The sequence below is a fragment of the Epinephelus moara genome, chromosome 22, assembly GCF_006386435.1.
Source record: "Epinephelus moara isolate mb chromosome 22, YSFRI_EMoa_1.0, whole genome shotgun sequence".
Classification (NCBI taxonomy): domain Eukaryota; kingdom Metazoa; phylum Chordata; class Actinopteri; order Perciformes; family Serranidae; genus Epinephelus; species Epinephelus moara.
Window position 1 is genome coordinate 5,068,089 of NC_065527.1, and position 24,869 is coordinate 5,092,957.

The 24,869-nt window shown below is 42.8% G+C and overlaps 1 protein-coding gene across 2 annotated transcripts in view; it reads left to right on the plus strand.

Moving 5' to 3' along the window:
• The first annotated feature begins 21,418 nt into the window (after positions 1 to 21,418).
• The window catches only part of khdrbs3 (KH domain containing, RNA binding, signal transduction associated 3), a 173,047-nt gene continuing 169,596 nt past the window's right edge, over positions 21,419 to 24,869 (plus strand). For both annotated transcript variants that reach the window (XM_050035377.1, XM_050035378.1), the window contains exon 1: positions 21,419 to 21,854. In XM_050035377.1, coding sequence (XP_049891334.1) covers positions 21,764 to 21,854 — 91 coding nt within the window. In that variant the 5' untranslated portion in view covers positions 21,419 to 21,763. The remainder of the gene's footprint in view (positions 21,855 to 24,869) is intronic.

Consider the following 24,869-nt stretch of genomic DNA (forward strand, 5'->3'; position numbering starts at 1 on the left):
CCAGCGAACTGCTGATGGTAGAACACCGCTCTATCCCCAGAGCCACAGCTGCACACGGTGCAATGCATTGTGGGACAGTACAACAATGCAACTGAAATTCAAGGGTGTGTTTCAATGGCGTGGTAGTTACCTGGAAAGTGGACTGAACAGAGTGTTCAGCCTTGTCTGGGTCCAGACCTTAGAATCTGCCCACTCCACCAAGTTGATGCGTCTGGCATCATGACATGAACAACACATTCTCACTCCAACCTTGTCACATATCAACGTTTGGTTATGGACTTCCCGTGTTCAGACAGACGTGCAGGGTACCCTGGGTGCGTTGGTTGTTAAAGTTCTGGGACACTGTGTCAACTTCAGCCTGTTACAGGAGGAAGTGATGTCAGCTTTGGTGGTTGGTTTGGTTTTTCTGAACTGAGGAGTTGTGTCGAGTGAAGTACCCTTGACCGACATTCACTGAACAGTGAGCAGAAAGTAGAGAGTACTGTTTGTGTACACTGTGGAACAGAACGCAGCTCAGGTATTTTCAAGTGCATCGTGACATTCTTGAGTGCGTCTCTTAGAAAGGCCGACAGCCTGTATGAACCTTGTGTGCTGGGTAATTGTCATTCTTAACACCACTTAAACACACTTGATGGATTTGCACTTTGTCGTGTATTTGTTTTTGTCTTGTTCCTTAGTAAATGTGATTTTTTTTATTACATTAACTCATATATTGCTGACATTCATCACCACAAGGAAGTTAAAATATCATTTAGCCCCTGTGTGGATTCTATGTTGGGATCAACACATTCTCACTCCGACCTCGTCACATATCAACGTTCGGTCATGGACTTTCCACGTCCACATACGATGTGAAAGGTACTCTGAGTGTGTTGGTTGTTGACGTTCTGGGACACTGTGTCACTGTTACAGGTATTGGCTTCTTTCAAGATACACTTTCGTGTATCGGTACAGCTGCTCAAATTATGTTTTTTTTTCTTCAACAAACACACATGGTTAGGTGTAGGAAAAAAAGAACAGGGTTTGGCTTTAGAATCTTACGAGATGTGATGCCGCTCTCTCTGGTAAAGGTTGGTGTTTGTTGGACCCATCCACCACTTATCCCGTTCGCCCTAGTTGGACTTCTGCCACCTTAATTTTCATCCTTGTCCTGCTGCTTTTCCCCCTGACACCGCCGAGCGCCGTTAGTGGCCACAGTAAAATCAGACTATCAGCATTTACGTAGGTTACTTAGTGGCTTTGCAATCTTTGCAATAAGCTTCTGCCACCGGTGCCCAAATTTCGCAGAAAAAAATCTGCTTCACGGCAGGAAACGCATCATGTATTGCGAAGCTGGTCGGTCAGCCAATCAGGGACTGGAGCTGGTCCTTATGAGGAGTTGGGCATGAGATAGTTGAGTCACGAGCACAATGGCAGACGGATAAAGTTTGGAGACAAGTGAAAAACGTCCTAGCAAAAGAAAAGGAGCTCCTCTGTGTGAGGAGGCAAAGAAGAGCAAAAAGGAGAGTGATAAAAGAAGAGGAAAAACAAGAGTAAACCTCAGTCAGGCGTTCAAGAGATGGAGGGAGCTCCGTGACCAAAGAGGCTTCAAAACCCATGTCCAGCTAGCTTTCTTTCTAATGGATCAGTAAGTAACACGGCTAAATGTTAGCTAGACCAGAGAGGACTGTACTGTACTGGCTGCTAGTTCATTCCTAGCTGGCCAGCATCGCAAATCGCCGCAACCAGGGAGCGGGTAGCGAGTGTTGGTCGGCTGACATCCTGGTTGCCATTCTACGGCAGCCCTCGGACAGTGATACCCCCCTCCCTTCCTTCTGTTCTCTTCTCACGGAGGCAGCTATCCACGGACATCGCCCAGCTAAGTTACGCCCAGCTAAGTGAACACTGGACTTTGTTTCCCATTCAATTTGAGCTCCAACCGGCCGCATGGTTTCCATACGGTAGCGTTTATTCTAGAATGGGCACTGTTTACATGTGCATATTGGTATAATTCCACTGTGTCTACTGTTGTTTGTACTGGTACTGTACATATTGGTAGCATTTACTGTGAGTTGTTTGTACTGGTACTGTGCATTCTGCTATAATTATTTGCATTACTATTTGTTTTTTCTTCAGATAAATCTGATAATTGTTGCTCGGTCTCTTTACTCATTTATTTAGTAGAGTGTCCACACACCTTCTCATTCTACATATACATAGAGGTATACTGGTGGCTTTACAGCCTACATTTTATTTAATTTAGAGAGTCTAATAGAGTCATATTATTGATTATCTCTGATCCCCACGGTCAATTTGGTGGTTGCGACAGTACGACGCAACACCACTGATGCTAGGTGGTGCCAAGCTAAAAAAAAAGACTCCTATCTGTTGCCTTTGATGCCTTTTTCGTTGGTTTCTGGCGCTGCAAGTCACCGCCCAAGCACTGGATTTCGACGACTTTGGAGTGAGACCAGGCTCTTGGGATTGCTAACTGCTGTGTCAAGATCAAGAATTAATTTTTAATTGTAATATTTAAATGTTTATTCTTCCTTTTAACCTTTTTATTCTCTATTATAATTGACTCTTTTACAGAAGCCCTGAGAGGCCAGGTAAAAAAAAAAAAAGTGTGGCCAATGTTAGCCAAAATCCATGTTTATCTTCTATGTAGCAAATATCATCTCCTACGCAGAAGATAAAATTTAGGGCTGAATCTGGCTGTTCTGAGAGTGAGAAAGCCATGCAGACTGAAGTGCTTTGTGCACAATATATGGGGCATGGAAAGTTCAGCCAAAAGCAGCACAAACAAAATGTTTTCCCTTCTCTTGATGGACCTTTGCCATTGTGCGCCAGGAGGATTTTACTTTATATGCACAACAACCACCTACCTGAAACGTCTAGAGTCCCACACCTGCACATATGCAGTCTACTCCAGTAAGGGAAAGAGAGATTGGTTCGTGTTTTCTGTATTAATATAATGGATACAACACCAACATAAAACTGAGTAGCCCAACACACACATTTCAAACATCATCCGGACTGAAAAAACAAGATCTCTTCTCTTGGTAAGAGTGCTCATAAATTTTCTCTGTCCTAAGAGAAGAGTAAAAATAAGAAAACACCCTAGAAATCTTAGCTACTAACAAAATCATACCAAATTGTGGATACAAACAAAAATGAGAGAAAATTTGGTCATTTTCTTGCATGTGGCCCGATATCGAATAAAAAACGTATTTTTATTTTTATTTTTTTTTCTCTCCATGCCTCTCAGGGCTTCTGTAAATGAAAAAAAAAAAGATAAATAAAGAAATAAAAAATAATTATAAAAAAAATCTATACTTTATTTATATTAAAATAAACTTTTAAATATAAAATATATTTAAAAAAATAAATATATGAAATTAGAATCAAATTTATAATTATATCCAGCTTCCCATGAAGCACCTTATGAGCACTGCTTTCACAGTGGTTTGTCATTGTAATAATGACAATAATGGAGATTATTCAAATGTGATTTAATCTTTGCATCTTCCTCACTTCCTCTTCTGGTTATTACAGCTTTGAATCAAATATGAACACAAGTCAAAACATAAATATTCTGATTCCTTAACCTTCAGCTCATCTCTAATCGTCCTGGCCCCCCACCCCTCAGGTCTAAATGATTCCTTTATGCATTAAATCTACATGACATGTGCTCACACATCAACTTTATACATTTCAATAGTAAAGCTGTCTTTTTCTAGAGTAATTTTCAGGTTCAGAGCTTCTCGCAGGTGTAAAAGTGATTCCTCGCTCCATTCACCGACAGGGCGCTGTATCCAAACTGTCAAGCAATCTGCCATTACCCCGGGGCCTCGCTGCTTGTTTCGAGCATTCCCACTTTAAAAGATAATTATCATTCCTCAGAATCTCCACCTTTGTACCTGCCACTCAGCGCTGCTCCCTGTGTAATAAGCTGCTCTCATCCTTGTGCTGACAAGGATGTTTCCCAGTACCAGCAGACCGCTGCGCAATCACACACTGGCCAAGTTGCCGGTTGGCGAGAGAGTCGGAGCCAATTACCCTCTTTTTTTATTTTCTCCGCAGCACTTCCGTCTTTTTTCTCTGTAGTTAACAAGAGCTAATGGAGGTTTGCTGTGGCAGAGATTGTAGAGTCTTTGTTACTGTGCATGCTCAGGTTTGGCTAAATTAATTTCCTTCATTCATACATCGTCAGTGCTAAAATAACAGTCTGGAATCCATGCATGTTATATTCTACTATTTCATTTGATATTTTGCAAATTAATTCCCCATCTCACCTCATGCCGGAAATCCAACGACTGTGTGTCCTTTCTTTTACTTTATGTACTGTATCCTTTCTTTAGGCAGGTTTTCCAGATGAAAGCTCTTCCTTGCCATCTGTAATTGCCTCCGGACATGAAACGTATTCATTCCTTGAGAAGAGACATGGAACTATGAAGAAGAGAAGCCTTCTGTGCACTGTGGGATATTCCCTCCTATGAGTGCTCGGGGATATTTCATTTTCAAGGGTTATTCTATAAATTGTTCTCTTTTCTTTTCACTGTCCACGACTGTAAAACTGTTTGATCTCATGTTCAATCCCCTCCCTCTCAAACCTTATGTTTGACATTATAATTCCCACAGCCAGATGGATGAAGCAGCGTTGGCTCAGTGTATGCTGCACACACACACAGAGAAGCCTCTACATGCATGCTAGTGTTATTTCTACACGTAAACATTGTTGTTTATGCCAGATACATGTTGTGTGAGAATTTATTTGTCATCCATATACAGTGTAGCTCCTACAGTCAGCCATGACGGGTTGATTTACAGCATTACCCTTCTCTTGTTCACTCAGGATGTGGAGACAGTGAAGACAACAACAGTCTTACTGCAGTGGTCCATAATTACACAACCAGGTCTCATTCCGAAGTTGTCGAAATCCAGTGCTTGGGCAGTGACTTGCGGTATCAGACACTGATGGAAAAAGCCGTCCTTTAATGTTGGCGTGTCAGGGGGAAACATGGTGGGACAATAACGAAAGTTAAGGTGGCGAAAGTCCAAGTAAGGTGGGTGAGAGGGGTGGTGGATGGGTCCAACAAACACTGACATTCACCTGGGAGAGCGGTGTTCACGTCCTGTAAGATTCTAAAGGTGTGGACACACCAAACTGACATCAAAGAGCTAGCGGTGGCGAAAGCCAACTGTTGCGTTGTCTACGTCGCCTCACGTCGCCCTGCGTCAGTTGCATTTGACACACTACAAGGACTACATCCGGCGGCCAAGTGGCACGTACATTCTGTGCATGCGTGAGAGACAGCGGAGTGAGAGAGTGGTACATCCTGTCAGCCGAGGGGTTTCCTATCTGTGCAGCCGAGCACCGCAGCACCTCCACGGACTATTACATCCAGACGGTCCCGGTGTTTCCTCCGCAGGCTCCACTTCACTCAGCTGCCCGATAAACCCGCTGCTTCTTCCCACTTTAACCTGAATAACAAACCAGGGCTCGGTGCTCCGGTTGGATCCAAACGGAGAGCCGGGGCTAACGTTAGCTGGGAGGCTATCGGAGACTAACTGGCTGTGCTTCCCTCCGGTCATGCTGCGGCTAACGCTGCGCTAGCTGCTCCCAGCTAGCTCCGGTTTGTTATTCAGGTTAAAGTGGGAAGAAGCAGCGGATCTGTCGGGCAGCTGAGTGAAGTGGAGCCTGAGGAGGAAGCACCGGTTAGCCTTGGTTTCACTACAGGCAGATTCACTTGCTACAGGGGCGAGGAAATAAAACCTGAACAGCCAATCAGAGTGATCTCTCTCACCGACAAGCTCCGCTGGCGATTCAACATGCTCAATTGGCTGAAAGGCCGCCGACGCCGTAGTGCCGACAGTGTGGGACACACCGCAAAAACTAGGCCGACAGACGCTCACCGACGGCCCGACTTTGGTCGACGGCCGACCATCAGCTTGGTGTGTCAGGGCCTTTAAAGCCAAACCCTGTTCATTGTTCCTTAACCCAACTATGTGCGTTAGTTGTTGAAGGAAAGAAAACCTTACATGCAGTTCTGAAGGACCGAAGAAGCCTCTTGTATGAGGAAGTGAAACATCTTCAAGAAACTCAAGCTTGTCCAGTTGCCTTTGATATAGCACCTAAGATTACCATGACCTGGATGACTGAGAATCTTCAGCAAGGAAAAAAATGTCAATTTGTGGTGTTGTACGAACGTAGTACGTTTATTGTGTAGCCTATGTAAACTGCTGAAGTTGACACGGGGTCCAACAACATCCACAGCCAGCGTAGCCAGGGTACCTTTCATGTTGTATCAGGACATGGAAAATCCATGACCAAATGTCGATTTGGAGTGTTGGCATTGCTTATAAACGGGTATAAAATACCCCAAATTATCAGTCAGTTGGAAACTTAAGCTTTAAAATGGGTGTTTCCAGAAAAAACAATAACTTAACTTTAAAAGTTGATGTCTCTGTTGTCTAATTGCCTCCTTAAACAATGCCAGAGAAATATTTATAGCTCACTGTGTGAGATCCTAAAGCAAAAACACTTGATCACAAACATAGCATGGTCCTCAATGCATGCAATAAGTAATAATCATACTGTCTGAAGAAGCAATTTAAATCTACTCAGTCATCATCACCTTCACTCAGACATCTGTATGTGTACTGTAATAATATTCAACAATAGTTTATAAACTCAAATAACTAGCACCTACGGGTTTCTGTTGGTAGGTTGGAGAATGTTGGTAACAAGTCTACAATATAGCACTTACAGTCTTACAGAACTTGACACAGTGTCCTAGAATGACCAACGCACCCAGGGTACCTTGGACGTTGTATCTGGATGTGGAAAGTCCATGACTAAATGTTGGTATGTGACGAGGTCGGAGTGAGAATGTGTTGGTTGTGAGGGTTCAAGGACAGAGGGATGTCGAATGTTGGAAAGCCCCCTGAGGCAAATTGTGATTCGTGATATTGGACTTTATAAAACTGAGATTGAAATTGAATTGAAATTATTTGTACAGCCCTTTCAGGCAGGCTTCTGGATACTGTTCCATAACTAACTTTGACTTGACTTAACACTAATTTATTTTTACTTTTAAATAATTTTTAACAGCACATTTTTACAGTGCAGCTTCATAGTTTTTACTTGCTCTGATAGAGATTTTTGGTATTGGTGATTGTAAGAGTAGTGCCAAGAATCTTTTAATAAAGGATGAACACAGGGCCAGATGGAGGCCCCATGCCTGAGTTTGCCTAGGGCCCCTAACTCACTAAATCCTCCCCTGAATGGATCCAGCAACTACTGTAATGTGAAAAGTCTTGCTGCAGTTCCCTTCAGCTCTGAGGAGCATTTTAGTGTTTAAGTGCTCAGTGTTTTGGTTCACTCTCACCTCTCTCTGAATCAACTGCTTCTTTAATTTCTTACTAATTCATCTCCATCCAGTTCTTAACACACGCATGGGTTTCCAACCTACTAACCTTCACTTGGAAAGGTGAAACCCAGAGATGAATATGAATAAAAGCAAAACATTTAAACTATTTTTCGTGGATGCTCTGTAACTTGAGACACTTTAACATATTAATTTCTCCTACCATAGCGCTGCTGAATAATGAATTATGGGTAATGATTTTCCTTCCCCTGAAATGAATATCTAGCATTACAACTAAAGCTCTTGAAGTGTGATCGTCTTTGCCTCCACAGGACATTTACAGTAACTGACTCTTTTATCCAGACATGCTTACAGTGAATGAACAGCTTTTGATGGTTATTGACATTCATGTAGATCGAACCTGCGACCTTCCTGTCACCTCTGTGTTACATGATGAACTCTTGAACCACTCGCTTGCCCTGCCACTTAAGGAAACCTTAGTGGTGAACACTGCGATCCATATTTGGCCCCTAGTGAGTTTCTTTCTGCCTTTACAATTTCCTGTTGCATATATCTTGCACTTTCCTGGGGATTTATCTCAGAGTAGAGGAGGTGTAGCGAGTTCTCTGCTAAACTGTCTTTGTTTTTCAATATCCTCCTCAGAATTCAGACTTTCAGAAAGATAACTTGGCAAAAACCTGGACTGTTTGTACACCTTGCCAGCAGAATGAGAAGTATGCCTTTTTCTTGCTCTTCCAAGGTTGATGAGGCGGCGCTGGTGTGAAGGGAGATGGAGGATTTGGCTAACAGCAGTCTTCTTCATCCCCACAGATCAGTTGTCTAGACCGGCAAGGTAAATCCTCTTCTCAGTGCCTTCCTCTTGCTGCTTTCAGCGCCATCTTTGATCCGCCATCACAGCGCCAAACGGCTCACACAGCTTGGAAGATAACGAGTCCAGCTTCTTCTTCCATTTATATCAATTTGTACTTTACTTTCTTCCATCTAAACATCCTGCAGTTTCATCCTGCACCTTAACAACTTTCAGACTTTTTTTTCACATCGTCACTTGTAGACTGTATGTAATTATATTTCACATATGATCATAAAGTATTTTGACTTAACAAGGGCATTTTCTTCCCATCTTGTCTATTAAAGTATTTAAAACGGACCTATCATGCTCATTTTCAGGTTCATACTTGTATTCAGGGTTTGTACTTGAACATGTTTACATGCTTTAATAGTCAAAAAACACTTCATTTTCCTGTACACCTGTATTAGCCCTCTGTCTGAAAGGGCTCAGTTTAGTACCTATCTCTTTAAAAGGCACCCTCCTAGTCGGCTCTGATTGGTCAGCGTTTCCAGGTCTTCCATATCTTGGTGTCTCTGCACCGTCATGCAAGCCAGGCATTGACTGTAACAGAGAATAGTGGCATTTATACTTTGAGAAATCACTAATAAAAACTGCTAAACACAACCAGACATGTTCCAGTTGGAATATCACCCGAAATCAGGGACAAATTTAAGACATCAGCAACCAAGTTTACATGTTTTTGTGATGTTAGCATGCAGCTACATCTAGCAGTGTACTTGCAGCTGGGGAATAACTGTAACAGGGAATAGCGGCACTTTGCATCGTGAAAAATCACCAAGACAAGCTTCTAAACACAACCACACATCTTAAAACAGCAACATGATCCGAAAAAATTAGAGAGAAATTTACAACAATGGCAACCAAGTTTACATGTCTCCCTGATGTAAGCATGTAGCTACATGCAGCGGGAAGTGACTGTAACAGAGAATAGCTGTACTTTCTGCTGTGAAAAATCACAAATAAAAGCTTTTAAACACAACCAGACATGTTTCAGCAGTTACATGATTCAAAAATCAGACAGAAATTCACAACAACAGCAATCAAGTTGACATGTTTCCCTGAGGTTAGCATGTAGCTACATGTAGCAGTGTACTTGCAGCTGGGGAATGACTGTAACGGAGAATAGTGGCACTTTGCACTGTGAAAAATCACCAATGAAAGCTTTTAAAAACAACCAGACCAAACATCTGCAACCAAGTTGACATGTCTCCCTGATGTCAGCATGTAGCTACATGTAGCAGTGTAGGCAACATAATATATTAACTTGTCATAGTGTGCTTGGAGCAGAGGACCACATAAAGAAATCCAGCAACCTCTGACACCATACTGTAGCCAGAGTGGAAAAACAGTTCAAAACGGTGTGTTCATGACGGTGGGAAACCTGAGAATTGTGTGCACAGGGATAACTCCTACATATGTTTACCTCAATATTTGAGACTTTGGCCATGTTAAATATAAAATCCTTCATTTTGAAAATACATATAAGACACAAAATACAGAGAAACATAACAGGCGCCCTTTAAATTTGCTCCTCAGAAACTCTGGGCCAGTTCATCCCTTGATTTATGATGTCACAGGCCCTTAATGCTCCATTAACAGCTGACTTGATCATTTGAAAGGGAGGATTGTAAGAGCTCCCACTTGGATGCGTTCTGCTGACGGTCTGGCACCTGGTCGCTACCTTTTTGGAAGTCCCCACCTCACCTGTGCATTGTGCCCAAGAACGTCCCAAACACAGCAGACTAAGAAGAAAATAAGAAAACACAGGCAGAGTCTGTGCAGATAAATACACTGACACACATTTAGTGGCCCATAAGTGATGATTGAGAGGGATTAACTTTGTATGAATCTATACATTGTTTTTTTAGGAAAGTCTTGCATAGTGTACATATAATTTTTTGTCAGTGAGAATGTGTGTGTGTGTGTGTGTGTGTGTGAGGGGGCATAAGCACATACAGCGAGCAGTAGCAGCAACCCATAGTCTGACACTGGTACACGAGAGGATAGAAACAAACAGCTCGGCAGGGACAGAGCACCTGCTGCAGTAGGCGAACACGCTGTCCGTGGTCATTTTGACTTGACCAGCGGAATTCACTTCATGCTGATTGGCTGTAGAAACAGGTGACATGCTTTATGTTCTAAAACCAGCAACTGTGATTTGACCAGCTGAGTTGCAGGTGACACCATCAGCCACTTTCACTCTAGTTCAGATCTGCCAGTTCACACCACTGCAACTTTTCTCTGCAACGCTCTTAAACAGTTTTGTTCCATCTCGAACTGTGCTTTGAAGTAAAGTTATATAATTAATGTAAAATTATAGAGGTTGAGTTTATCCAAGTAAAGTTGGTGCGGTTAGGTTTAGGAAAAGAAACATGGTAGGGGCGTCCACACAGTTTTGGACACCAGTCTCCTGAGGGAAGTATCATGTTTTGTGACCCCTCCACGGCCCCAACCTGCCTCCTTACGACTGCTCAGAACCGCTTCCTTCTTTACTTCCTTCAGCACATTGGTCACGTGATCGCAGCCTTCCAAAATACATGAGTTATGCATGAATTACTGGCTCATCAATACATGGGATATGCATGAATCTTGGTGCATTGCTTTTCGTAGGAAAATGTATGAACACTGCATGAGAACTGTGTGTTTACAGCTTGTTGTGCTGCCCCCAAGTGTCCAAAAAATACAAAAAAGATTAAACGATTAAAGGACAACTTCGGTATTTTTTCAACCTGGGCCCTATTTCCCCATGTGTATGTGTGCGTATGATTCATAGGTACAACTTGTTCTAAAATTGGTTCAGATTGAGGGAGGGCGGATGCAGCCGGGAGCCGCGAAACAAGCTAAAACGGTAATGGGGGCAAATGCGTCCCGTATAAGTTTGCGCATTAAAAGTGCTTTTTTTCCACCACTGACCGGTTCAGATCGCCAGTGCTATCTCTGTAAATAGCATACTAAGCGTTTCTAACATTGTTTATATAACATTACCTCCACTGTGTCTGTAGCTCTCTCTACTCGTGGGACAGCCGTTTTCTTGAGGAAGAGGTGTTTCGGGATTGGATGTCTTCTCTTCTTCAGCTGGCAGTAGTCATCTTGGGAGAAGTGAGCACTGCAGACCCGATGGTCTGCAAGGCGCAGTGTCTGGACAGGAGTGTTAGCATCCATTTGTAGCACAACTAGCCACAACTTCAGCATCTCGCCGTCCGACAAAGGCAGCCTATGAAAGCTGTACGGGGTGTTGCGCGACATCCTGTTCTTGCAATTCGGATAAGCACAAACACGAACCATTGTTTTCAATCGATGCAGTAAAACTCTCAACTGTACTCCGGGACAACCAGCGCCACTCTGAGCGGCGCTCAGCATGGCTCCTCTGTTTTCTTCCGGCAACAAGCAAAGCTCTCGCGAGATGACGTCACACACAGCCCAGAGGTAAGGGAAACGCTTAGTATGCTATTTACAGAGATAGCACTGGCGATCTGAACCGGTCAGTGGAGAAAAAAAGCACTTTTAATGCGCAAACTTATACGAGACGCATTTGCCCCCATATCTACCTCGCGGCTGCCGGCTGCATCCACCTCCCTCAATACTGAACCAATTTTAAGGAGTTGTACCTATGAATCATACGCACACATACACATGGGGAAATAGGGCCCAGGTTGAAAAATACCGAAGTTATCCTTTAATGTGTGTGTGTTTGTGTCAGTGATAAGGAGGTAGAGGTGTCATGGGAGGTGACATTACTTTGAGAAAATCAGCTGTCTTGTTTACACAGCAGTGTAAATTATTCTGCGTCTGCTTTACCAACACTGTACCCTTTTAGCCTCGACTCTCACAGCTGCATCAAATCATCTCTTATATCTAAAAAAGCATGCAGGGGAGGCTCGTAATGAGATTTCATCTAACCGTAATCATCATTTGCTAATTAGGGCGAGCAGAGAAAGCCTTAAAGATTCAGGCTACCTGCACACAACAGGAGGGTTAACCCATGCAAAGAGACATTTAGAGAATATTGTGGAATATAGAGAGCAGCCTGGGGATGTGTGGTGGTCGCTGATGCTATCATAGCATCATTGTTCTCGTGCTTAATCGCTGTGGCTAATGACAGGAAATGAAATCACCCACAGAAGACCAACACGCTTCCCACAGAATAATTACTGCTGTTGACCTTGTGCCTCTCTCTGGTATGTAAGTGCACGGTGATAACTCTCACCACACACTTAGTCACTACACATCATGGACGACTTCAGGCGGCTCTATTAAGCTCTTAGTCATTAGACACAATCACAAATATGCAAACTGAGTCAGTGACTTCATGTTGTGTTTGCAGACAGTGTTAGAAATTAAAGGATGTGTCTGATAAAACCCTGGTGACATCAGGCACAGTTACACTATCATTATCCGTCCTGTCATGTTCTTGTACTTTAGAAGAGTAAAAACACAACATCTGCGCTGGCAGTGTGATAATCCTCCACAGCACCAAGTATAATGGAACATGTCAGTGTATTATTTCTGAATTCCCTTGCATTTACTCAGTTATTGATTGTGCTTTAATATCACTTGTCATCATTTTCATTGTTCCACAGCAGTGTGTAGACCAGATTTTCACTTCAATGTAACTTTTTTTTTTTGTTGTTTTCTATGTAAATGGGAACAGTGCTCCACAGCATCTGGACACATCTTTACATCCAAGTATAACCCATACAGCCCCCGAAACAAACTGCTTAACTCTCAAGAAAAAATATGCAAAATGACATGAAATACTAGAGCTGCTTTCCTTTGAGTCCACAGCTCCACTGACTCAATGAGCTTTAGCACCACATTTCTAAGTGCAGCCTATTTAGAGGTGGTGAAAGATGTCTTGCCTTTTTATTTTTATTTTCTGTTGTCTTTGCTTACAGACAACCAGCTAGCCGCATCCTGACCCATGGTGGCCAGAAGGCATTGATGAGGAAAATGGTGGCCACGTTTTGGTTTCCCAACCTATTCTCAGTCACAACTCATCAAATACCGACCCCTGTATTTGGCTCCCCGCTGGCAGACACAGATGCACAGAGGCACCCTTAACAGCAGTATGGTACACAGCTGATTATGATGCAAGTAAGTCCTCATAGGGTGAGTGGGAAGGGGAGTGAATGGGTCAAACAAACTCCAGACTTTGAGCGAGGAGACTGCAATTTGTTTACCATGTGAAATTAAATGTCAGTCTAGTTATTTAAATGACAGTGTAGAGTGAAAGTACGTGTAGCATGCATAGACTGTAAAAATAACATAAGTAGCTACTGTTATGTCACCCATTGGTTTGTGGACTCCTGTTTGAGGCCTCGAGTTCAGTATTTCGGCCGTTGCCATCTTGGTTTTTTGGAGCAAGTAGTGACCATATTTAGTTGAGAGGCTAGCACTATGGAGGAGCGGGGGTCGATCTGAATGAGAAGCAATTATGCATAAATGGGTGAGTTAAATGAAAATTCACCCCCGTACGGTTGTCATGATGGGAGAAATTAGCTATAGAGATGAAAATGTTTTTTGTATCAGGCTGTAAACATGTTTATTTCTGCTGTAAAGTTGGACTCTCTAACATGGGGGTCTATGGGGATTGACTAGCTTCTGGAGTCAGCCTCAAGTGGCCATTAGAGGAACTGCATCTTTTGACACTTGAGTGTTGGCTTCATTTTTCAGCCCCAGACGTTGCTGCTTGGTAGCATGTAGTCTCTATATACAGACTCTACATTCAGTGAATGTAGAGTCTGTAGGCAAACCCTGGAGATCTTGCCTCCAGAAGAAAAGCGGAAGAGCCCTGGTTTCCTGTTGTAGGCTGTTTGTAGTCCGCGTGATATTGACCAATCACGTTTGAGCCGGCTGCAGTTGCAGTTGTGAACTAACAAGGCGGAAAATAATTGGCGTCACTGGAAACTCTGAATCCATCACAATGGTTCAGCATATTTACTCATATATATAAACGGAAGTCGGAAACGGAAATTCGCCTCCTCCGCCCAAATCAAACCGGAATGCCAAAAAATCGGGGATCTGCCCCCAGAGGCTGTATTGCCATCTGCCGGAAGTCAGACGCCGAATACAGCTGATGGGTTCTGAGAATGGGTAGCATGCAACGCGAGTGACCTTGAATTTAAGCAAAAACAGGATGGGTTTTTTTTCTTACCACGTTCTTTTGTTGCTCAAACTGAAGGAAGTAAACCTAAAAATGAAGTGTCTTACCAACGTTTTAATTTTATTTTGAAAAAGACAGTGTGCATTGAATTAGCAGAAACCAAACACGTCCTGTGAAAAGTGTGTTTTGAAAAGATACAATACAGGTAACAAGCATGAATTGACAAACTGAAGCAGGAGGGTACTTAGCTCGTCATATTTAAATGTGTAGGGCCACTGACCAAACACCTGTATTTGACGAGTTGGGATGAGAACGGTGCCGTAGCATTTTTCCGACCTCTCATTGTTCCGACCTCTTATTAGTCCGACGTCCCGTTGTTCCGATATGTGATTATACTAGGCTATACTGTATTTGTGTACCATAGAGGATCAGCAAACGCAACAAAAGTAGGCTACTGGTCGAGATACAAGTGCCATAGAGAGAAGAGAGTGAAACACCATAACCTCCTGTTATTAACTCTGGGGTCGGGGTTGTGTGGGGAGCTCTCCGCGGTGCTGAACGGCTCCCGGCGGGCGTATTTCTGCCTTGATGGTGCGCCGCGACCGGCTCTGGGTCAGCTGGGAAAGGCTTGAGGCGAAGCAGGCTCACGGCTTATGTGTTTGCCACTTTCTTTTTCATTTTAACCCACACCATGATCTTTTCCTGACCCTAACCAAGTGGTTTTTGTGCCTAAACCTAACCAGACCTTCACCACAGGGCATCATGATGATTTCGGAACAACGGGACTTCGGAACAATGGGTTTAATATGGTCGGAACAATGGGATGTCGGACCAGTGGGCAGACCCCGATGAGAACGTGGTGGTGTCCCAAGGTAGCCCTGTGAATAAGCAGCTTCATTTTAAGCCGCAAAACCCTGTTGGCATTGTTAACTAACATATGTCAGCACCACTACACGTGTTGATGCTGCTAATGATGCTAACAGTGATGACATAGTTGTCAGTGCTAAAAGGGTGTTGGTGTTATGAATTAAGCTTCTTATTCACCTGGGTGACCTAATGGGACACCAAAGAGTGGGCACAATGTTTCTACAGTGGCTCCATCCCGTCAGCATGGGTCAGCATGGGTCAACACGGTCTTACCTGTGGTAATCACCAAATGAGCATCGGCTCTTGCTCGTTCCCACTTGACCCATGCTGCGCAGCGCAGAGTGGCCAAGGTGAGCATTAATACCTTATTAGCTTTGTTCTCAATGTGGTACAGCATAATGCTAATATACTACCACTACTAGGAGAAGCTAAATTAACCTATTGGCCAGTCAAAATATCCTCTGCAGTTAACTGACTGATGGTTACAGCTGACCTTGCTAGTCTGAAGGTAACAAAATGGGCCAACTAGTTCCTTTACAGCTCACTGATGAACATGGTATATCTTATTTATTTAATCCCTACAAAAATGAAGTATAAACATGCAAAAATATTTCAGAAATAGTCCCACATATAATCATGTTTATTAGTGAGGTTTAGAGGTGCTGGCAGGTGGATATTGTGAGTCATGTCAGCTGTTTCCCTCTGTTTTATTTCTTTAACCAGCTGGTTGTCATATACAACACACAAACATGTGAGTTGTATCAATCCCATCTACTCATGGTAAGAAAGCACATAAGCATGTTTCCCAAAATGTCAAACTATGCCTTTAAAGGTAAAGCAATGATCCGAGCGGTGGAAGGTAATCCCATTTGAACCCTGTTTATCTGCTAAAAGTCAAATCTTGACAGCACCCTTTACAGCGTGGAAGCTTTGGCTGCAACCTCAGGTTTGTTGGGGGGTGGGGGTGATGCTGTGTATGTGTGTGTGTGTGTGTGTGTGCGTGCCTCGACCTTGGGAGCACTGCTGGGTGCCATTGATTTGTTTACCTGTGTGCTGCTGACAGTTTCTCATTAGGTTTCTTTTGCACAACACTTCCAGGAGAGGAGACCAGAGTCTGCACTTCACAGCCGACGATGCGTGATCAATGTACCTGATAGATTGGCGCTGGCAATATAATTCTGTTGAATGGCTGTTTAATGGATGTGAGCGCTCCATTTAGTAGCCACAATAAGGTGCCTTTTGTGACTGGAGCAGCATTGTGCGGCTGCATGAGGAGGAAAACAATATCTTAAAAGGGCTTTGTTAAAATGACTCTGGAAGACAAGAGAGACTGCGGGAGAAATTGTGTTTTATTCCACTGTTGTCGGAGAGTATTGATAGGATTAGCAAAGTGTAAGAGACGATGCAGTTTGGCATTAATGAGGTTTTTTGGCATTATTCTTTCAGATAGTGTGCATTAGTATCTAAGGGCCCTTAAACACCAGCAAATGGGGATTAATAAAGAAAAAGGAGCAACACAGTGACACTAAAACAATTTGTGGACGTCTTATAATTCTGTTCTCATTTTGTGGTGACCCATTAAAACTGCTTTTAACAAATACCTCTGATTTTGAATTAAAACATGCGACATTTGGATCGCATTAACCAACGGAGCTGCGCACAAACTGCCCCACTCACAGCAAAACTTTAAGAGAATAAACAAGTCGCTAACTTTCCAGCTGCAGCATTTTGTCCAGTAAGATCCTTCTTATGAAAAAGCTCCAAACCAGCCTGATTATCTCACATGAACTCCTTATGTCTTCTTGAATAATATGACATGGTCACAAGGAGGCAGTGTTGCCACTCTCCCAGCAATCCCTCTGCCACCACAGAAATGTGGTGATGGAAGGAATCCACTTATTCAAGGTGTTTGAAATGCTCCTGATTTGCCACTGTAATTTCAGTGTCCATTTAACGGGGCCAAGACAAAGTGGAGACTCGCTCTGGAATCCCGGTTCATGTTCTCTGTGTGACACAAAGTGACACGGCAATCAGCTTGTGGACACATGAAGGTCTAATTGCTCCTAAGGTGACAAGACCCACATGACATCCTCTCGCTGAGATGGGATTTTATGAAGACTGAAAGCTGACAAGTGTTTCCATTTAAATCAGTTGGGATTTACATCAAGCTGCCGGGACGAAGGCTACAGGTCTGATTAGATCCCTGCGTCTTGTTAGGAGAGCGAGGAGTATTGATTGTGAATGCAGAAGTGTGCAGACATAATAGTATGGGTGAATATACCACATATGACACCCTGGGGCGCTGCACAGGCTGTCTGGCTCTGGGTGGAGACAACATCATATTTAGTGGGTCGGGACAGGCCGAGGGGCGAGGAAAGGGGGCAGCCATTCTCTAATGATCAAAATAACACTTTGTCATTGTAATAGCCCACTGTTCTTCATCCTTTACACCCACCTGACAGAACATTCCTCACAGCTTTGTTTACACCGACGCTGCTGCCCTTGTGGTCGGCTGTGACTTATATAAAAATGTTGCCCCATAAACCATGATTATTTTCATTGCAATTGATGTATTGCGATCACTTAGCGATTTCCCTCTGAAAACAAACGTCTTGAAGGAGACGTATAGGCCCGCAACTTTGATTCAAACATCAATGACAATGCGAGGCTTTGTTTATGGAGACGGGGCGCAACAGATGGCAGGCATATCTATAAATAAGTCGCTCTTTTGAATAGGAGATTAGTGCATTTGAGCCGGTTTTTAATGGTCTCTGGGAGAGATTAAAAAGTAAGCTGATTCATAATGCGTTTCTCTTTGCGGTGAATCACTCATAAACAAGAGTCTGGGAAGAATCTGTGGAAAAAAATAAAAATCTCTAGACAGGATGTTTGAATGTGACACATGTCGTGTCTGCATGGCTGCAGCTTGGTGCACCTCACAGTGTGTCCAGGTGCATCACTCATGATGTATCAGTTATTATTAAGTACTGTGTAACTGTAACAGATAACACACTCACTCCATTTTGAAAACCTTTCAACCTGCAGACATCAACAAGCACATGGTGCATATTTCAGACATTATAGTGTTTTCATATTGTGGTGTAATATTTATATATAAAATGGTAGTTTTGTGTCTCTGTAGTGCCTTTGCATGTCTTTATTGTCGTTCTGTGTCTATTTAAAGATACATTTGTGTCTCTTTGAGATATATTTTTGTTTTTTGGTCCTTTTGTGTCTTCATAATGTAATTTTGTGTGTCTTTTGGTCATTTTGTGTCTCTATCATGTCATTTTGTGTCTATTTTGGTCCTTTTGTGTCTTCATAATGTAATTTTGTGTGTCTTTTGGTCATTTTGTGTCTCTATCATGTCATTTTGTGTCTATTTTGGTCCTTTTGTGTCTATTTTGGTCCTTTTGTGTCTCTCTGTGGTCCTTTTGTGGCTGTATTATGTCATTCTGTGTCTATTTTGGTCCTTTTGTGTCTTTATAATGTAATTTTGTGTCTGTTTTTGGTCCTTCTGTGGCTTTATAATGTGATTTTGTGTCTTTATTAGGTCATTTTGTGTCTCTTTTTGGTAATTTTGTGTCTATTTTAGTCATTTGTGTGTCCTTTTGGTCCTTTTGTGTCTTTTTAAAGTCATTTGTGTTTCTTTTTGGTCATTTTGTGTCTCTTTGAGGTAATTTTGTTTCATTTTTGGGTATTATATGTCTCTTTGTAATTTCTTTGCATGTCTTTGTATTCATTGTGTTTATCTTTGTGTCTCTTATAGGCTATTTGTGTCTCTGTAGTTCATATATTACCATGTATATATATATATATATATTTGGTTATTATGCCTGGAGCAATTATTCCTGAGCACAAATCAAGCCACAAAAGCAAAATAAGCAATAGCACTTTCCAAAGTTCGTGGAGGATATAGCGCTGATAAATATACATAAACCCATCTTGGTTTTAGCCTCTAGGTCACATTTTCTCCAAGTTATTGAAATAGAATGGAGGAAAAAAAAAAAAATCTCAATTATATAACCAGTGCTGATCAGCCTACAGATAGCCGCCCACCTGAGGCTACCTCAGCATCCTCCACAAATATTGACAGAATTCTTATCTTTTTTCCACATTTTCTAACAAATATGAAGCCTGTATACAAATCCTGTTTCCCCGGCCGTTAAACACCCTTAAAATTCCTCACAAAGGCACTTTTGCATTCATTGTGTGTTTCCAGGAACTGTAAGGCTCACGATGTCTGATAAAGTGGATTTGTGTCTGTATCTGTAGATATCTGCTGTCTGGATAAAGCATATCTGTCTCTTAATGACACCAGTGTCAGTGTTTGTTCTCTCCGAGAATACTGGAGACTCGCCAGGGTCGACTCTTTCTTTTTTTGTCTTGTTGTTGCGCCTGTGTTTTCTTAACAACAGGCTTTTCTTAATTAATGAATTCATAAACACGCCTGGGAGGAACGCATGCTTGACCTATGAGAAGGTGAATGGATTTCCTGAGAACTATTGACAGGTTGTCCTAACAAGTAAAAGCAACCTAAGGAGTCATGTGGTCCTAATCAATGGCTTAAATGAGTAAAGAGGCAATTATGTTGCCTCCTGAGATGTTCCAGCAACTGTACCGACTGATGTGAAATACGACAGGTCAACTCACCTCTGTTTAGACGCACTGACATTTTGGGACGACTGACCCGGGGCCACAGAGATCCAGGCGTGTGTGGATTATGAGATAATGGGCCCCTGATGCTCTTTTTTAGTTTGTTTGGTGTCTCTTTGTGGTTTTGTTTTTCTTTGAGGTCATTTTGCAGGTCTCTGAGATATGTTTGTGTCTCTTTGCAGTCGATTTATGTCTCTTCGTAGTTCCTTTGCTTGTCTTTGTACTCATTTTGTGTGTCTTTAAAGATCAATTCGTGTCTCTTTGAGATATTATTTGTCCTTTTATGTCTCTTCATGGTCCTTTTGTATGTCTTTCTGGTTGTTTTGCGTTTCTTTAAGGTTGTTTTTTGTCTCTATAAGGTCAATTTGTGTCTCTTTGTGGTCATTTTTTGAGTCTTTGGGGTGTATTTGTTTCTTATTTTGGTCATTTTGTGTGTCTTTGAGGTATATTTGATTTAGTTTTTGGTTATTTTGTGTCTCTGTAGTTCCTTTGCATGTCTTTGCATTCGTTTTGTTTGAAGTTTGTGTTTCTCTGAGATACATTTGTGTTTTTTTTGTCCTTTTGTTTCTCTTTGGGGTCAACACGTGTTAATTGGAGGGACATTTTGCAGGTGACTCGAGGGCCCTGACACTTTGAGCCCCTGGGCCTGTGCCTGATAGGTTGGTCCAGTAATCCATACATGGCTCCAGGGGGTCAGTGTCAATGCAGTCGATGTCAGTACAAATTCTAGGTGTAGATTCCGAGGAGGATGCAGGGGACACGTCCCCCTCAATATTTAGAACATGTACATTTGTCCCACCTCTAATAAAAACATAAACGTATCAGAGGGCTTTTATTCTGACAAAATCAGAGACACTGACACCATGAATTGATGCAGACATTGGTGGGTAAAAATTCAAGTGTTTGATGCTCAAAATGTTCTTAATATGTAGTAAGTATTGAGGTGCCCACTAGTTCACCTGGTGGAGCAGGCGCCCAGTGTACAAAGGCTGTGTTCGTGCAGCAGCGGCCGTGTGTTTGATTCCACGCCGCGGCCGCCTGCTGCAGTTTTCTGGTGGAGGACCCTAAATCCTCTTGTGTCATGTGTGTGTTGTCCCACCATGCTGGCACAAAATCTCACCCTTGCATAGAGCAGGCTACACCAGATTTTAAATCTGTCTCACTGTCACATCTGGGCTGTGATTGGTCACTGGATCAGTTTCTTATTGACTGTATTCCTATGAGCAGGTGTGGATGATGTGCACGATATCAGTCAGTTGTCTTACTGTATTGTGCATTTTAAAGAGTCACCCCAGCTCCAGTGAGAGCAGCTGTGTGTGTGTGTGTGTGTGTGTGTGTGTGTGTGTGTGTGTTATCACCATGCCAGTCTGTGATGGAGGCTGATATCAGATGCAGGCTCTCTGCCCTGGCTCAGTGTTTCTCAATTGCCGCCCTTGTTCATGGTTAACTTTATGATAATGAGATGCTAATTTTGGGGACTCAGCACCGCGGACAGCTCCCGCGCGTCGCCCCGCCCCTTCCGCCGGCTGCGTGTCGCGCGCGGCGACCAATAGCTGCGGCTGCTTCAGTTGAGCACTGGATCCAACAGAGAGAGCCTCAGAGAGCCTGGCTGTCCGCACAGAGAGGAGAGGGAAGCTCACACACCGGCTGTGATGCGTAGCGGGGCTCTGCTGGCTCAACAACACTCGGATGGGATAAAACCTCCCGGTGCTCACATCTAACCGCTCACTGTGCGCGCGCGTGTGTGCCGCGAGGACTGAGACATGCTCCTGTAGCGCGAGGCGCGAGTGATATTATCGTGTTTGCTGCACAGAAATATTTGGCTTGGCCCTAACTTGGAGCCGTGTGGACGCTGAGCAAGTTTTTTTATTCACTTGAATCCCATTTGAGTCGTTTCACTCGGAGCACCGGGGCGAGATGGAGACCGAAAAGTACTTACCGGAGCTTATGGCGGAGAAGGACACGCTGGATCCGTCTTTTCAGCACTCCCTGCGGCTACTGGATCAAGGTAAATGTCCGTGATTAAATACTGAAGTAAACACTTTAGCTGCGTGAAAACACTTTGAGTCTGCAGCACACGGTGCAGGTTTAACGCTCGGTGCTGGGCTGCAGGCGACATGACTCCAGCAGCCCGCCTACTGCAAGTTATAAATAAGAGCTTTGTGGGTCTACTTACAATTTCCTGTTTGGTCACACTAAAACAGCGAGGTCCTTTTAGCAGCGTGGCTGTTTGTGCCAAGTTGTTGTGCAGCAGTGGTGGAGAAATCTGTGAAAGAAAGGAGACCTCACCTGCTTCATTATGGAGCTCAGAGGTTAACAAACTTTATATCAGCTGAAGTTTGGAGCATGGGATCATAATTAGGAATATCTCACTTCTAAATAAGGATTGTGATGCTTGTTTGGATCCAACACAGAGCTTATAAAATAAATATTTGCACAGAGAAATGCACCTGTTTTTAAAGAAATGGCACACATGCAATTATGTGCAAAAGTTTGGGATGCACATGCCATGCAGTTTGCAGGCTGCAGCCTTCCATCCCATGCAGACATGTGTAATCTGTGGTGCATGTGCTGGAATAATCCCACTCTTATTCAAATGTACATGTGTTTCTTCCTTTGAAGAAGTGGACGTGACCGAAATGGAGTATTGAAGGATGGAGCAGCAGCAGCAGCAGAACTCGCAGACGCTTTAATTAATCCGTTGCACAGATCTCTGCTTTGAAGCTGCCGGAAATTTTCTTTGCACCTTTTTTTTTTTTTCCCTCAGACGCAGACCCGTGGAAGCTCCTCGTGTGGGAAGTGCACTGTTATAGCATCCAAGTGCATCCTTCAAGTACCACTCATAGGCTTTGTCTAGAGTCTGGCAGACTGTTGTTGGCTTTAAAGGTAACAGACAAGGAGCAGCAGTCTGTGAACGCTCCTGCTGCACTGTAACTAATTCTATTGAACCCTCCAGATGCAGCTCCTGCACCGAGCTGTTTGTACTCAGACAGCCGTGGCCCCTTCTACCTGGTGTCTCCAAAACTTGGGAGCTGGAGGGCTCCTTCAGAGGGGCCCCTGCAAAGTGAGGCGCGATTTAAATTTAATGATGCTTTGGTCTCGTTTAACGGAATGACTTCTCTCAGTATTCTGACACCTTCGAAAGCGTCTGCATAAATATAGAGTTACTTCATTTTCATTATTGATCAATCTGCAGATTCAGGTTGTCTGCAGGTCCTTAACAACTATTAATATGTCTAAAAAATATAAATATAAACCCTTATAAGTCATGAAATAGTCTTAAATTTGACTTTGTGCCAGTTTATCTGATGTCATTTAACCATTTTTTAATTTATTTTTGTCAAAACGAGCGAGCTCTTCCGTGTGAAAGTCCACATTTCTGATGTAACCAATCCTTAAAAGTATTGACTTTACACTTGCACTTATCTGTTGGCTTAAACTAGATCAAGCTAACTCACTCTAATAACCATACTCCAACATAAAACCTACCTCTGCATGTGACAACTCTTTACCTCCACCTGCAGTGTTTGAATACTTGTAAGAAAAACACAATTTGTCTAAAAATGAAGTCTTAAATTCGGTAAAAATGGTCTTGAAAAGCACTTCTTAAAAGCTTTAAATTTAAATGGCTGACGCCTGTAGACACCCTGTGACTATTCCTCAATTATTTGATAAACAGTGAAGTCAAAAAATAATGAAAAATGTCCCTCACCACTTCCTAAAGCCCAATGTGACGTCCCCAGCCTGCTGGTTTTATCCAGCCAACACTTCAAAAGCAGAGGATATTCAGTTCAGAGTAATAGAACAAGAGAAAAGAAGCAAATCCTTACAGTTTTCAAACCTGCACTAGAAATTATTTGCTTGAAAAGTGGCTCGAAATTGATTATGAAAATAGTTGCTGATGAATATTCTGTTGATCAACTAATTGACTGAATCAAATTAGCTGAATCATTACATCTTGAAGTTCTCAAATTATGACCAAGACAAAAATCGTCCTCTCTGATATTTAATCATGTTAGTTTGGGTTTTGGTCAAATTCAGTTTCTGACATGAAAGAGTTTGGCGCTCCTGCTGTGTCCTGACATGGCCTGCTAATAAAATAATTGTGATGTGCTGCTTATAAAAAATGTGGCAGAGAATAAAGATTCCAATTTTAATCTTCCTACAGTATGCGATCACCTTTTAATGCAGGGACGTGTAAAAAGAAAATCTCCATCAGAATCGCTGTCGTCTCCTCACTCAGTGTATGTTGGAGTAATGGATGTACTGGCCTCGGCAGTATCAGTTGCAGATTCGAGTCGTGTTTGAAAGAACAGTTTTAGGTTAATGCATCTCGCAGCGAGCTGATTCATGTACAGTAAGGTGAATTCACTCCAGTGTGCGAGGAAGATAAGGCTGCGTTTCACTCAGCACTTTTTGTTATCAGCTGGTTTCGTTACTCAAATCTGGGTTAGTCTTTTTTTTTTTTTTTTTTTTTTGTCTAAGAACACATATTCCTCTCACTGATAGAAAGACCGGAGCTCTGAATTCTTAATGCCAAGTTGAAAGGCGCTTACTAACCACTTCCTTGCCAGAGTCTCCTTTTAAAGTCCTTTATCCACACTGCAGGTGCTCTGTAGAGGTGTCGCAAATATTGGTCATTCCCCTGAATCGAATAAAGATGATGGAATACGTTGAACAGGAGGCAGGACAAGCCAAGAAGGAGAAAAAGGGATTTGAGAGTAAATGCTCCCCCTGTGTTTTACATTAAAATACCTCACACAAGTTCTTGATATAACGCTTCCAATAAAGTTAGTTTGTGATATTTCTGGTGGGGGCAAAGATTGCAGTTGGACACCGTCGCAAGTGGCAGAATTAATCCGTGACATTTTATGAAGTAAGCAGAACTCTGCGGTGCACAAAATTTGGCCGAAACAGTCTGCCACAACTCCAAAACTGTAAATACTGTTATCTCTCTCTTACACAACAGATGGAACACGATGCAGCTTAATAGAGCACTTCTTCTGCCATCTTGCTGATGAGT